This window comes from Callospermophilus lateralis, chromosome 15 (assembly GCF_048772815.1).
Source record: "Callospermophilus lateralis isolate mCalLat2 chromosome 15, mCalLat2.hap1, whole genome shotgun sequence".
NCBI classification, from domain to species: domain Eukaryota; kingdom Metazoa; phylum Chordata; class Mammalia; order Rodentia; family Sciuridae; genus Callospermophilus; species Callospermophilus lateralis.
This window is the reverse complement of record NC_135319.1, coordinates 53,481,231-53,497,426: the sequence shown is the minus strand read 5'-3', so window position 1 is coordinate 53,497,426 and position 16,196 is coordinate 53,481,231. Positions and strand designations below refer to the sequence as shown.

Below are 16,196 nucleotides of genomic sequence, written 5' to 3'. Positions count from 1 at the left end.
ACTGGCACTGTGGACTGAGGGTCTGAATTGCCCACATTTTCTAAAAGCCAAAGAGAACATTGTTAGGACTAACTGAAATTGGATTCAGAATTCTACCCAAAAGCTTTAGTGGTAAGCTTTATCCCTCCTGAAACATTTCTTTCCCTTTAAAAAAATATTTTGTTAAAAAACACTATGATATGAGGGCGATAGACTATTTGGTTTCTTCTAAGTAGATGCTCTTAAATTAATGCATATAAATAATTTGTATTTAATTTCCTCTCTTTCCTGTTGAGCAAAGCATAGAATGCACAGATTCCTACATCTCGAGTCACTTGGTCAATGTGGAGTCTCTTTGTGTTTCATTTCTTAAGACAAATTGTGCCTCGCGTTCTGATTTGGCCGTGGGACTCAGGGGGAGAAAGGCTGTGTTTTCGCTCGCACTATCCTCAGTCTCTACGCTGGCCAGTTCGTAGTCTTCTGACCGTCTGGCATCAGTCAGAATTCGGATTTGTTCCTGGACAGTCTCTAGCAATATTTTCACTTCTTGTTGTTCTGCTAAAAGACAATCGCTGACTGGAATACTCACGTTGACGATGTCAGCAGAATAAGAGTTTTTGCACCATTTGATGCTTTTGACTTCAGAAATCCCTGGCATTTGCATGCAGGTTTCTTCTAGACCCACTGAAGGGATGATGGGCACAGAACTGGCCCTTGTGGATGAATATCCCACCAGGTCCTTTTGATCCAAGCTATTAAAATAGGGGTTTGTTTCTCTTGAAGGCAGTTGCATATTTATTGATGCATTTTGTTGGGTTTTTAAACCATTGGATGAATACCTGAGAAAGAAACAAAGTATCACACATCCTGCTTTCTGCTATCTTTAGAGCAATAGTCAATCCACAAAGAACTTTTCACATGCACCACCTCACTGAACTCTCACAGCAACCCCAGAGACGGATAATATGCTCCCAGTTAAACAGAGAAGTAAACTGAAGCTCAGGTCGCTGAAGTGACTTGCCCAAGGTCACACAGAAAATAAGTGACAGACTGAGACTCAAACCCAGATCTTCTTACTTTAAGTCCAGGGGTCTTTCAACACACCACAGCTGTATAGGCAGGTGGGGTATAGTCTTCCTGACCTCTATCCTAGAATACAAAGTAAATGGGGATTGAGCAGGTAAGTGTGGCCTTTCCATAGTGACAAACAGGAAACCCATAATGGCATTACCCTACTCCATCAACTCGACCACCCTCTCAGCCCTGGCTTAGTCCGGTAGACGTGTTGTGGCCACCCTAGTTGGAGGCAAGTAGGAAGCCCCACATCAAGCATAGGTATTGTGGCCCTGAGTTTTACTGCTTTACCACTGATTTTTAGGATATATGAATCCAGTTAACGGCATACTACCTTTAAGAACTACCTCGCTAGCCCCTTGCTGAGTCTGAAGTTGGGAAGAGGAGCATACAATTTTTCTGCCTGCCAAGGGATCAATATGAGGTGACTTCACAGGGGCTCCTACCAGTTGAGCAGCTTTCTTTGTGTAGTTTCTAGAATTGGGTAATTCAATGGTGTGTGGAGACAACTTGTCAAGAATGCCAGCATGCCATTCCAAGTAATTTGAATATGCCAGAATGTGACTAGGTTCACGGCTGGTGATTTCTTTTCCTCCTCTGAGCTCCCCAATGGCAGAAAGTAGGATAGGTATATCATAGATTTATTTAAAAAAAATATATATGGTTTGGGAACTTGAACAGATTTTATTCTGTTTCTTAGGGGTTTGTCTTGAACATTAGACATGTTTAGTTATATTTTAGTGTTACTCTCCTTATTATACATTTCATTTCCCTGTCTTATATTGTTGTGTAAATAAAATCATGTTTATACAAGTAAAGAATAATTGCAAGAGAGCATGTTGCATCTAAATAGATGTCCTTCTTGCAAGGTCACAATGGGAGCAATTTCAAGGTATGCCTTTCCAGCAAATTCTAAGCAAAAGTACAGAACAGTCTTTGTAGTCCCAACTCATCTTACTGTGCATCGAATGGAGTTGGCAATCACTAAGTCTTGATCTAACACAAGAATACAGGAACAAATCTTCAAGTAAATACTCCCTTCATATCCCAGCTTATATCCATTTTCAAATATAATAACAATAGCTAACACTTGCATGAGGTCACTTTCCTCATTAATTGAAAAGGTTGTTTGATTTTATTATTCTTATTCCGTAATTGATAAGCAAACTATCCTAAAAGATACTCAAATGAAATGTCCCCAATTCTATCATTAGTAAGATTTAGTAAGAGACACTAGAAAGAATTAGTCTTATTCTGATTGTTACTATCAAAGCTAGAAACTGTTGCCAAATGGACATCCTGAGGTAACTCAGAATACCTTTATTTATTTATTTATTTGGATTATAGAATCTTTACTCAAGCAAACTGCATAGCTATGTATAAGGAACTTCTCTGGAAGATCTTACTACTTTCTCTTCAGTGTTATATAACTAAAAATCAGTCTGAAGGTTCTGCTCCATGAATTTCAAGAGTAAGGGGACAAATCTCAGGCTCTTGTAGTTTGTCCTTGGAACCAACCTATTACATATGACTATATAGATAATCTGCCTATCAGACTCACTAATGAAACAGAGCCAAGAAGTATAACTTAAAAAAAAAAAAAAAAAAAAAAAACCTGTTCTCTACACCAAAATCAGCAGGGTATATCAGCAGTTTAGAATCTAGTAAGTTGACAGTGATAGTGTTTACTCCTATGCATAGGAATTTGCAGCTCTCTGTAAAACATCACCTACAATATTAATTTGGTGCTTTTAAACAATGTGGCATATTTTAGGACAAAGGCAATTAAAACCACACTTGAAGCATTCTCCTAATATACCTGAGACCTGAAGGAAGGACTCAGATGAGAAAGAGGAAATGCAGTTTACCACTATGTGATTTCCCAAATTAGCTATTGGACATATGCCTGACAATAACTGAAGCCTGAAACGTTACCAGAACATGAAGATGGGCTTTAAACAATGAGAACTCTCCAAGATGTAATTTAATTTTGGACTAGACAGGATTTCATGCCCCAATGCCATTACATGCACTGAATCTCAGACAAATGGTAGTCTCCTTTTATTTTTCCTCATCAACTAAAACAGGAGGGGGCTGGGAATATGGATCAGTGATAAAGCATGAACGTGGTCTATACCAGGCCTTTGGTTCAAACTTTAGCATTAAAAAAAGTAATAGTAACTTGAGGGACCATGTTGGAGCATGGGGTGCAGTACTCTGAGTGTCCTAGCAGAAGTTGAAGTGAGAGCTTAATTTCTAGAAGTGGTCCTGACTTACAAGATAATCAAGTTCTATATTATCTTGAGTTGAGAGTCAACCTTTTTCTGGCTTGGTTCATGAACCTGTTGTTCATTGACTGTTACAACAGTTTACACTTCCTCTCATTCCTCAACAAAGAAACCACAGATGTATTTTGTCTGTAAATATTATTCAAAGCATCCTTCTGAAGAAGAAAAATTCCAACAATTAATTGTTTGGTTCCCAGTAATTCAGGGGTCAGGCCAAGGGATCTGCTCGACTAGGTGACTTTAAGACCCAGTTCCAGGGTAGTATGACATTTTAGAATGGATTGACTAAATTGAAGAAATCTACTCTTTCCCTGGAACCATACAATTAGGTATTCTATTAACATATCAGCCATGAATGTGGCTTTCTTTACATCCTTTTCCTGATTTAGTCAGACCAGAATTCAACCTAGGCTCATTCACAAGGGACTAGGGATGCCACCCAGAGCTAGCCATTTAAACTCTACTATCCTTACAGTGTTCATTTATAAAATTCCTAAGATATAACTGAAACGTATCAAGTTGCTAACTGGCTGTAGAATGAGCACCATATATTTTGGATCCCACCTACCTTTAGGATATGAATCTGAGTTTTGTGATTCTATTTCTTCTTTCCTATGGACTATGAGCTTATGATTGAGTTGCTTGGCATAACCCAGTTCAAAGCTCTATGAGCCATGGGTGCCACAGATGAGGTTTTCAATCAGAAAAAAAGAGGCCTCAATCATCTCTTCTTAACTCCACTCTGCTCCCTGATACACTAAAATAGGTGCTGGGTTCAAGTTGGACTAAAGTTATTGCCAAGAAAAGAAGCCACACACTGGGAGGCTAACTAGCAGACAGTGACCACATGGTTGCTAAACAAGCAGCAGATGTTTGAGGACTCTTGCAAATTTATTCACATATCCTGCCCCTCTATCCCTGGCTCAGGCCAGATTTGAAGAGGGCCTTTAGCTGTGAAATTCTATTACCAATCCCATTTCTAGTCTAGAGAGACAGTCAGTCCCCTGGGAGTAGAAAATAGCTGTTTTTAAGAACTGAGAATGAGATTGCTCCCTGAGATTCATTGTGCTGAGCACACAGTGACTTATACTTAGAGTCACCATTTATCAACATTGGGTACAGATCACACACAGGAAAAATACATGTGGCCAGACAGCTGGAAAGAATATTCCCAACCAACAGAGACTGAACCAAAACAAAATCACCACTGTGAGTCTCCCAAGAGGTAAAAGACACAGCACTGCCTGGACGTGAAGTGGGAATGTCTGAGCCCTGGAAGTTATGCAAACATATGGTCTGGGCCTGGCATAGGCTCAGAGCATCCTCATACCCGGATCATGTGGAGTGAAACACTGTGTGGTCTGGGTTTCCTATCCACTCCTCAAAATCTGTGAAGTTGAATAAGGGAAAAAAAACATATTCATTCTAACATTCACTCTAAATGGGGAAAACGTGTGTGTATACACACATATACTTCAGAAAGACATAATTAGTGATTTATTAAAGTATTTATGAAGCATTATCTTCTATAATAATGCTAAATGCAAGCCCCTGTTTCAGAGAGAAGGCCAAGAGAAATGTGTACTACTTCTTGACTTGCATTATACATTTTGGACAACTGGGCTGTTATGTTGAATTTGCAACTGTCACCCTAAATCTGTACCAAATGCATTTTACAGTCCGTTTGGAATTGCTTCAAAATTACAAAATGTAGCCACAGGCTATTTGTGTCCTATCTTTTAGTCTTCTTAAAGAAATCTATTGCAGAACTTTGTCATACAGGGCACCACTGTATCTATCGCATACCCAGAAGGAAAGAGAAAGCTAAGGCTCTGTGCTGGACCTCCCACCTGATTTGATCTTTAGCTTAATCTCCCTGGCCTAGCTTGTTCAAGATGAACAATTTAGAACCTGACTTTGAGTGAGGGAACTGAGGCCTGCAATTTCTGGAGTAATTTCTGATTCCATTGCTCTTGAAATCAGTGACAACATTATGACAATGACAATAAGCACCGGTACTACTTCTGTGATTACTGTGTGTCAGGTATAAGTTAGTTACACACATTTTAAAACAAAATTTTACAAGCCCCAGGGGGCATAAGTTCAAATGAAACTCGAGCTCAGATGATAAAAAATTTCTCAAGTTCACATAAGCAGTAAGGGACAAGGGTATGATTTGAATTCTAGTCAGTTTAAATAAGGGCTGCCATGTTTGGTTGAATGGTTGATGCCAACTAGTATGTGATGGCTAAAATTCACTCCACTCACTATGCCTTGAGCCCCTTCAGGGTCTGTGTCCACCAGAGAAAGGGGCGCCTTTGGCACTGTAAGAAGCAGCAGCCATCATGTCGAAAGCCCATCCTTCCATCCCTGTACCATGAATAATTAAGAGAGATGAGTTTCATAATTGTGCTGTGACTTTGTACTTGTTCACATTGACCTAAATTCTCCATTTAAGAATGCCAGATGAAAGATTTTACATATTTTATCTATTACATTCATATATTTTATACATATTTATGTTTTTATGTAATATAGGTTATTGATTTGGAAATTAAGCATTTTTTTTTCCAAATTACTGATGGATACTTTATTCTTCCTAAGAAATCTTATTTTTATCAAACACAAATTTTCAGTTGTTTTAGAAAGTATGACATATTGCCTTAGATCTCTACACTTATTTTTTTTTAACATTTCCTTATACCTATTCTTTTAAATTGGTTCAACCTTGTGAAACAAAGACAAAAGTAAGTATAAATAGCCAGTTAATGAAGAAATCAAAAACATGTAGCTCAAAGCTATAGCGCTCATGACATCTTCCCTGAATTCCATTGCTTTTAAGACGACGTACCCTTGGCAAGGTATTGTATCCTGGTCTGGGATCCTTGATTCTTCGAGTTGCTGATATGCTGGTCCCACGATTCCACCCAGCCTATTTCTGGGTGAGGGGGGTGTCCTCCTGAAGGCATTCCTATGGAGCATCCCACTCCTTTGCCCTGGACTACAGCAAGAAGAGAGACTCCTGCAGGATTGAAAGCGGGAAAAGAAACCAACAAACCAAAGAGATCATAGCAATAACCTCCAGGCAACTTCTCAAACATTGTATTTGTACCCTGGTTTCTCAAAGTTCTAGGCCATAAGCCATCCATGACTATAGAAATGTGCTTGGTTGAGATCAGGAGTTGCTCAATTCATAGAAACTCAAAGATAAGTTCCTTTCTTTCTGACTTCCCAGTTTAGAGGCCTACTGACTGAAATAATCCCAGCTTTTCCGCCAGAAATCAGAGGTGGGCTTAAATTCTCAAGGTTCATATTCCCACCTACCTTGGTTATATAAGACATAGTAGCTGTGTCTCTGACTGGAATAAAAGAAGCCCTTATTAGATACAAGAATTAAATACAGAAAATTCAGAAGGGATTTATGAAGAAATTTTCACTTCTAAGTGATAGAATAAACAAACCTGACTTTAATTGGCATTCTTTCCTTAATATCCATGTTAAATTCTCAGTTCAGATTCCCAGATTTTCATTAGTCTTGAGAAACTATTTTTGCATTTGCTCTTAATAAATGTCTGATTAGATATTTCATTTGATGCATATCCAAATAATCATGTTTATAGTTACATAAATGAGGTAGATCAGAGGCCTGAACAATATGAGAACACCATATGTAGTTTACATAAAACAAAAGAACTAGATTGTGTAAAAAATATTTCAATTGCTAGCCAGGCACAGTGGTACACTCTTGTAATGCCAGCTACTTGGGAAACTGAGAATCACAAGTTTGAGGTCAGCCTGGGCAACTTACACCCTACGTCAAAATACAATTTTAAAAGGGCTAGAGATATCACTTACATGTCTAACATGTGTGAGACCCTGGATCCTTTCCTCAGTTTGCGCCCCCAAAACAATAATTGCTGATTTGACTCATTACTTATTCTACACAGATTCCCATCTCCACCCCCTGAATTGACCCTACTTAGACTAGTAAGGAGAACTTTGTTCATTTGTTGGCATTTCATGAGATATGCTAATTGTTGAGTTCAAACAATGAATGAACTAAGAATTTTGTGGATCCATGTTACATCTGAAAATATCAATTCAACCATATAAACAAAGATGAAAAATATCCACAAAATTTCAATAAGCCTATCAAGTCCTAAAAGGGAGAAGCCCTCCAAAGGAATTTTACCATATCACTATATTGTTTGGCGTCTGTCATTTTTTTCTCATCAATGTATGCCCAAAAGTTTCATTTTTATATTTGAGTGCTAATAACCACTTTTCTGGTTTTGGCAAGATAACTGATTGAACTATATAGAACTTCTTCAATTTAGGCAGACAGCAAATCATAACCAGCAACATCATTATACTTTTATTTTGATATTCTTTGTATGCTGAGTGCTAAAATTCTACCCAATAAGTGGTGTATAGTTAGGTCTCTAAGAAGTTCTCTATTAGAAACTATGGTTTCCCTCCCTACTTCTATCTACCATCCCCTGGGAATTAAAGAGTCTGTCAGGTATGGGAATCTAGGTGCTATAGTGTACTATGTCTAAGTATAAAATCTAGGTCTGTACCTTACTAGGAGCATGATACTGGAATTGAGACTAGTATCAGACTTGGAGGGAAATGAATGCTATTTTAATTTCAGCAAAGTAAGGTTTTAGAATGTAGAGTGTATAGCCTATGTTTGAAAGGAGGGAAAAAGAGACTATTGTCCTTACAGCTACTAACAAGGGGAAGCTATTATCTCTCTCTCTTGTTCCTTGGCCCTTCAATCAGGAGAGTAAGGATAAGACCATCTGGCAGAGTCTGTGGGCGCCAGAAGACACTTTGCTCAGGCTACCAAGGAAGGAAGGGGAAGAGATGCCACCACCTTACCATTTCCCATTGAGCCAAGAGAAGCCAGGGGACAAAACAGCCTATAGCTCTTCTGGTACACAGGGAGAGGTAGAGACTAGTGCACAGGGGTAGGAGTGGGGAGCAGCAAAAGGAAGGTATCAGTATTGTGCTTATTTTTTTCATGGGATTAGTGTGGAGCCTGGCAAATAGTAGAAGCTCAAAAGAAAGTTTTCTTCTTGTTCTTCTGCCATTCTCCTAGTCACTGAAAGTCCTGGAGTCATGTCACCATAGAAAACCTGTATATGTGCTTTCTTTGAGCAAGTTAGATTGTCAAAATGTGCAATAAGGATGGCATGGTAGATTTTTTTTAAATAGGTGGGAATTTTTGGACTAAACATTAGAAACAATGGCTTTGTTTCACAAATAAGTTATCCAAAAGAGGTATATTTGTAGTGCACAAAAAGAAATTAATTATTCATATAGCTTGCTAAACTGTCACAACAGCAAAGTCTACCCATATGAGGTAGTAATCCATCTTAAAAATAATAGTCTGCATCTACTGGTCAATCAACTATTCGGGATGTTATGGAACAGTTTGTGGGATATATAAATCAGTGACCAGGTTATCAATCATGAAAATGTTTAAGTCTATTTCATGTTTTACAAAACAAAAACTATGATGTATTAAACTATAATTTACAAAGTTCTAGAGGCACTTTATAAATCACCCGTTGCCTATCTATCAGGACACAATGTATGTCAACAGATACTCCAATGTCATTGTATTGAATAAAAGGACAATGTCTTAATGATGTCCTTATTTCATCTGTGAGTGACTCCTAAAAGCCTGAGTAGAAGCCAATTTTCAGAATAAATATACAAATAAGAACAAAGGCATACGTCAGCTCTGATATGATTCTTAAAAATCTCAACTTTATGACAATTCAGTACTACAATGATACACTAAACTCTCTTACTTGACTGGATAAAATACTCTGTTCTAATCGACATGGGGAAATACTGTTTGGGTGAAAATATCCATCTTGTAAAAGGCTCTGAATTTTGGACTAAAGTCCATTAAAGTGAAATGCTCTTTCCACGGGTAAGTATTCTGTAAAAGCAACAAATGATATAGATCAAAACTTGAGTTTAAGATACTTAAACACTCTATTTCGGTTTCATATGGAGTGGAAACTTTTAAAAAATAGTATGTTGATAATTATTGTAAGAATGATTGAAAATTTCAACATAAGTGTGGGTGCAAACAGGAAAGCCATTTCCTTTTAAAAAGTGTTTCTGATGGGATTGTGTGCAAAGTGTTGCTGACAGATGTGAAAACAAAGGTTGATAACAGTTATCCTTCATTGGTAGTAGTACCTCACTGTTTACTGTCACATTCAAAATTTCAATTTACTACATATATTCTCTATTTAAGCTACTGCACCTGTTTTGTTTTTGTAGCAGCATAAAGTTTTAATTGAAAGTAGAAAACTTGTTACTATAGATTGGTAATTGAAAAAAGAAGCTTCAGTCTTTGGACAACTTGTGCAAAGATTGAAGATGTCCATTTTGACAAAAACATACACATATACATACTATCCACTATAACATTATTTCCAACAAACTTCACCACTTGGTTTGGAAGAGATACCTTCCATTTTTTGGAGTACGAGAACCTCGTGTATAAAGCAGAACACTGTGAGCTAGAAGATGCTACAGAATACGTTCACCTTTAGAATGTCATAAAATATATTTGCTTTTCTTTCTCAAAGACCCAATTGCTGTGGTCGGCTTCCAAAAGAGTGCCCCTCCACTAATAACACAAGGTTTTAGAGAAGGTTCGCCAGGATATCCCCCTGGAAAATTTTCTTTTGTGAGGACCATGTTGGAAGACATGGAGCATCTCATACCAGCTGCCGAGGGGAGAATTAGACATTAGTTTTGCCAGTAATGATGAGGCAGGCTAGGAAAAAATCATGTTTTAATAGTTTTTCGGAATGCAATTGTTCTGTTCACTGGTCTATGCCTATAGCTCTGATGGGTGTTGTTAATGCTTCCTTCAGGCTCTTGTAGGCACAATGTTGCCTGCATAGAAGCCAGTGTCTTTTGTTTACCTGCTGTGAGCTGCTGGAATATCTCCTCCATGGAGAACTATAGGAGAATCAAGAACAATCCATGTTGCCATTTTTCGGCATGTGTGTCCAGAGTGTACACTGTGTGAACGAACCCACTCCCACAATAATCAGCTACCAGTACCTGTGGTGTTTAACAGACTGGCTTCCTCTGTCGGGAGAAGGAACCTCAGGGAATGACTGGGGGCCGCCAAAACTTGACTCCATCATTTTCTCCAGCGCAGTCACAGGATGCCTTTCCGCCTTTGAATACTGCAGGAAATCATATGCATATGGAGGTACATTATGAGAAGAGGGTTGACAACATGAGAGTTAGGCATCAGTATCGTGGAATGCCAGTTTTGCCTGGGTCCTGACCAGGACATTGATAATGACATCCAGTGCATCCCATTTCTCACACACACCAGGCTTCTGAGATTGGATAAGTGCCATTTGAAGATGAATCAGTCTTCTCACTGCACTTCATGGCAACAGTGTCTGATAGCCAAAAAGCACATACAAGTATATTTTAGTCCATTCAGTTAATAGGATCTCTATTACCTAATATTTTTTCATAGATTCTGATGTTGTGACCCTTATAATATTTTGAGAATTCTAGAGGAATTAATTCATATATCTTCCTCCACTCACATACTCCACTATTCTCCTTCACCCTGTTGCCAGATAATTACTTTGAGAATTTCACTCTTTTAGTCCTAATCCTTCCCTTTACCCTTGACTATCTTATTTAGACTCCTGTGCCTCATGAGATATAATCTTTAAGTTGTTTTCTAGGAATATTATCTCTGAACCATAAGAAATAAGTTTCAGAAAGGAAAATCATACAATGAGTTTATAATCAAATGTATCTCTGTGCTCTTGAATTAATTTTTCTTCTGGTTACTTCATTCTTTCTAGGTCTTAATCATAAATGATCTTAGATTCTATGTAAACATGACACTCCAGGCAGCCACTACTTGTATCATATGTGTCCTCATGAGATTAAAAAAACAACTCCTGGCTATAGTTGAGAACAGACTTAGGATAAAATGGAAATGCTGACTAATTTTATACACATATAAAATATATATGTACACATATTCAGTAATATTACCAGAATAAAAGAGAAAAATAAGTTGAAACACTAATTGAACAAAAACTAATAAGGAGGGTAAATGACAGAGAATGGTAAAATGGAGATAAACCATCCATGATGACAATAACAGGGGAGTTAGATTTGAGTATTAAAATATTCACACACTGACAATAAATTCGGTCATCTATGTGAAAGCAATAGAGGACAATGACAAATAGGATGAGTGATGACACCCCCCATATTATAGAAAAGACAATTTATAAAGTAATAATACCAAATAAGATATAATGCCATGCCAACTTTGTTCTAAAAGAGACAAAGATGGATATTTCACATTAATAGAAGGAAATGTCTAGCATAAGATATTTATAAATTTTTGCCTAAGCAGCTTCAAAAATACAAAGTGAAATTAACAGTGTCACATGAAGAGCCTGAGATACACTCAGACGTGTTGAGCACCTTCACTCCTTATTACAGAAGCATGGGAAGCATCTGAATAGAGTTAAAGCATAAACATGCTGTCATAACTGTTATCCATGAAAGTAAATGTTTACACCTGAAGGAGCTAGATGGAAATCCTAGAAAAAAATTTGGGTGTTGGGCTAAAGACTTCCATTATGAAAGGCTTTCTCAGCTAGTCCTCCAAATCAGAAACCATTATTAAGCTTTTGATACTTTGACTACATCAAGATTAAATGCACTAAAAAGATTTCATAAACTAAAGGAATCCATATGGCAATGGGCATAAAAGTAGTTTCAAACTATGTGGATACATTTATTCATAACCTTAAGGGAAAAATTCTACTGATATGCCTAAAGAATTATTTCACACATAATTCTTTAGGCATATCAGTTGTAGAATTTTTAGTACCCAAACAAAAATGCAAATCAGAAACAAATGAATACTATGGAGACCTTGAAAAGATACAAACAAGGTACAGAAGAGTATGCAGATGAATCCACTTGTATAAGTGAGGAAAATACATTACATGTATGTGTTTCACTCAGGATGTAGATTTTTAAGCAAAATAAAGTATTTACTATTAATTGGGTCATATCCTTAAAGAAAAGTATGGTCAGTACCTCATAATATATTTTTCAAAAACGGAGTACATGTATAACGGTGGTCCTATAAGACTAATAGAGTTGAATAAATGCCTATCACTTAGAGATACGGTGTGAACAAACCTGTACTGCAAGTTATGTTAAATTATAGCATGTGCAACTGTACAAAATTGATAATTTGCTATACCATACTTTTTAATCATTATTTTGCAATGTAATTATATACATACACAAATGTACAAGTATACTGTAAAACTGTATGGCTGCAGCAGCCTCATAAGTCTTGTGTTTACCACATCTCTTGATTATATCAAAACACCATGCCAAGTGATTGACCTACACCAACTAGGTTTATGTAATTATGCTCAAGAATATTTACATAATGATGCATTCCTCGTAACATATCCGTATCATTGATGGACACATGACTGTATATAGTGAATATCTCTGCTGACTTGAGAAAAATGTCAAGTTTATTGTTTTTAAGTTCAAAGCTGTAAGTATAAGTTTCATTTTTAAGTACTTTCAAAATAAGCCACATAGTGGCAGTAATGACTCCATCTTAAACTAGAATCTGAATGCTACAAAATGGACCTGTAGAAGCTGGCCAGGCTTTGCTAAAACAGAATAAACTCACATGAAATGAAAAGAAAATATGGAGATAATTTGCAAAAAGTGATTGTTTTCAGTAATCCCAAATAATGAAAATTCAATAATACCTCTATATGTGCTTTGTTGCTAATTAAGGTTGTGTGTTACAAATGATCTGTGGAAACGGTCAAATGTGTTTACTGAAGCGTAAACAACATACTGAATTTCTGAGTTCCAGACTCTATAAAAGACATATTAGAGTTTGCTCACTTTCCCCCCAACTTCTAATAAATTGGTTTAGACTACAAATTCAAATGCCTTGGTGGTTCAGCCACAAAAAGAGAGTTACATGATAGAGGAAAATAATAAAGGATACACTGAGAAAAGGAAGTTTTCTTAGCTACTGCAGAAGAGATCCTGTGGTAACATCAGACTTTTCTAGAGAAATTGTTAAATCACTGTCTGTAACCCATATCAAAAAGTCCAATTCGGTTTTTAGGTCCTTAGTTAAGTGTCCTGAGAGGGAAGGCTTTATTCAAATCCCAAGTGAAAGTCATGAATAGAATCAGCCTCTTACTTACTTTGCTTATTGATAAGTATTTTCTAAAATTCCCTTTAGATTGTTTGTATTGTTATATCACATAATTGTTTTTTACTTATACAATTTTTTTTCCAATATTTTTCTCAATTTTATTTCTGTCTTGGTATTTTTTTTTTAAACTGCATTTAATCTGAGAATCAAGCTACTGCTGGCATTCCCATCCAGGGTTGATTGAGATATGTGTGACTACTAAAGATATAATAAGCTGGCAATCCTCCAAGTTGACATTTCATACATATTGGTTCAAAATGAATTTAGAGATAGCCTTCAATTTCACTTCTGACAATAACTGAAAGTCATCATTCCTGTCCTAACAATAATAACAGAAGAAAACAACTACAAAAAGAACTGAAAACCAATGGCCATTCTGGTATACATCAGATACTTGAGTTGTAGGGTAAGCCACCACCCTGAGTCTGGAGAGACTGAGCTACAGATACTCAGAGTCTAAATTGGTAGGATTGCTTGAGCTGCATTTTCAACTCTTTTGGACACAGGGTCTCACTAAATTGCTGAGGCTTGCCTCAAAATCTCAATCCCAGTGACTCTAAAGGGTGAGGCAGGAGGATTGAGTTGCTTGGAATCGATGTGGAGATGACAATGAGAGCTAGGATCATTTGGGGGCTGCTGTCTCAGGAAAGGTGCTCTTCTTTCATAGAAGTACACTGGATTGTAACAGAATACAATAGATCATCATAGGTCTCTGCTATTATAAGGGGAAAGATAACCATTTTGAAACACACACACCGCATGCTCCATAACAACTGCCTGCATTTCAACAAAAAATAAGGCTTTGCCAAAGCCTATTTCACCTGAGGACAGGGCATCTCCAAACCCCTCCCCCTGACAGACCCATAGCATTCCTCTCTCTCATAACAGGAGGAAAAGGCAAAGAAGTCCTTGTGAAGGACATAGCTCAGGCACACAATCCCATTGAAAGGATAACATATAATCATAAGATCACAGAAGCGTTCCCTTCCACCATATCTACAGGACTCCACTACAACTGTAGTGGATTACAGCTGAAAATTTTTCAAAAGCAGACTACTGAGTTCTTAAAGGAACCTAAACATCCAGCAGAGACGAAAACCAAATAAGCAAAACAAACATCAGAGGATTTGGAAGCCCCTGGCATCTATGGCTATAGCAAACATTAAACCAAACCCAGTATTAGCCATATTAACATAAAACCTAACACTGAAGGTCTATTTACCTTAGTTCCTACTCCCAAATGTATGTTCATTCCACCTTTTAACAAAGCATCATAAGATATGCTAAAAGACAAGAAAATACATTGGAAAGAACCAGAACTCATATCAGAGAGATGATGGTATGATCAAACAAGGAATTTGAACATGAAAAATGGGGTAAGGACTTTACAGGAAGAAAACAGACAACATGGAAGAACAGATGGGTACCATAAGCATAGAAATGGGAAATTTAGTCAATAACCAAAAGCACATGCTAAACATAAAAAGCACTATAATAGGGGCTGGGGATGTGGCTCAGTGGTAGAATGCTTGTCTAGCATGCACAAGGCTCAATCTCCAGCACCACTGAAAACACTTTAATAGAGAAACAGATGTACCATTTGATAGGATTATCAATAGAACCAAAACACACACACACACACAACAATCAAAGGGTATGATCCTGGCACAATTAGAACAGAAGGGGAAGAGGGAGAAAATGTATGAGGAAAAAAATTGAAATAATCATGATCAAATTATTGCATTTAATAATGGAAACCACACCACATTTTAAGGAAGCTTTTAGACACTAAAACACCACACAGGATAAGTCCCCCAAACCTAATATGATGACATATATTGTTTAAAAAACTGTGTGTGGGGAGGGGCAGAGTATAAAATCTTACCTATAAAGGAAAAAGGCTAGGAAATACAGTGGGCTTCTAATTAGAAATCTAGTAAACAATATGGAAAAAGATTGAAATGTGTAAAAAGGTAAAAGACAAAACCAAAAAACCTAGAAACCTCACTCCTGAAATCATCCTACCAAAAATTAGGTGGCAGCTAGGTTGGTTCTATAGTTTAGCTATTGTGAATTGTGCTGCTATAAACATTGATGTGGCTGTGTCCCTGTAGTATGCTGTTTTTAAGTCCTTTGGGTGTAGTCCGAGGAGAAGGATAGCTGGGTCAAATGGTAGTTCATTCCATTTCCAGATTTCTAAAGAATCTCCATACTGCTTTCCATATTGGCTGCACCGGTTTGCAGTCCCACCAGCAATGTATGAGTGTGCCTTTCCCCACATTCTCGCCAACACTTATTGTTGTTTGTCTTCATAAAAGCTGCCATTCTGACTGGAGTGAGATGATATCTTAGTTTTGATTTGCATTTCTCTGATTGCTAGAGATGAGCATTTTTTCATATATTTGTTGATTGATTGTATATACACTTCTAAAAAGTGTCTGTTCAGGTCCTTGGACCATTTGTTGATTGGGTTATTTGTTTTTTGGTGCTTAGCTTTTTGAGTTATTTATATATCCTAGAGATTAGTGCTCTATCTGATGTGTGAGGGACAAAAA

At 37.2% G+C, this 16,196-nt stretch overlaps 1 protein-coding gene across 7 annotated transcripts in view; it reads right to left on the bottom strand.

Annotated features, from left to right (window-relative positions):
• Positions 1–310: 310 nt before the first annotated feature.
• The window catches only part of Nrg3 (neuregulin 3), a 1,011,712-nt gene continuing 995,826 nt past the window's right edge, over positions 311–16,196 (bottom strand). For 2 of the 7 annotated variants that reach the window (XM_076834824.1, XM_076834826.1), the window contains exons 7-10: positions 10,443–10,570; positions 10,301–10,303; positions 6,193–6,363; positions 311–818 (exon numbers count right to left, since the gene is read on the bottom strand). In XM_076834824.1, coding sequence (XP_076690939.1) covers positions 311–818; positions 6,193–6,363; positions 10,301–10,303; positions 10,443–10,570 — 810 coding nt within the window. Of the gene's footprint in view, positions 819–1,056; positions 1,129–6,192; positions 6,364–10,300; positions 10,304–10,442; positions 10,571–16,196 lie in introns of all 7 variants that reach the window. The other 5 variants (XM_076834822.1, XM_076834823.1, XM_076834825.1 and 2 more) reach the window with 3 other exon arrangements.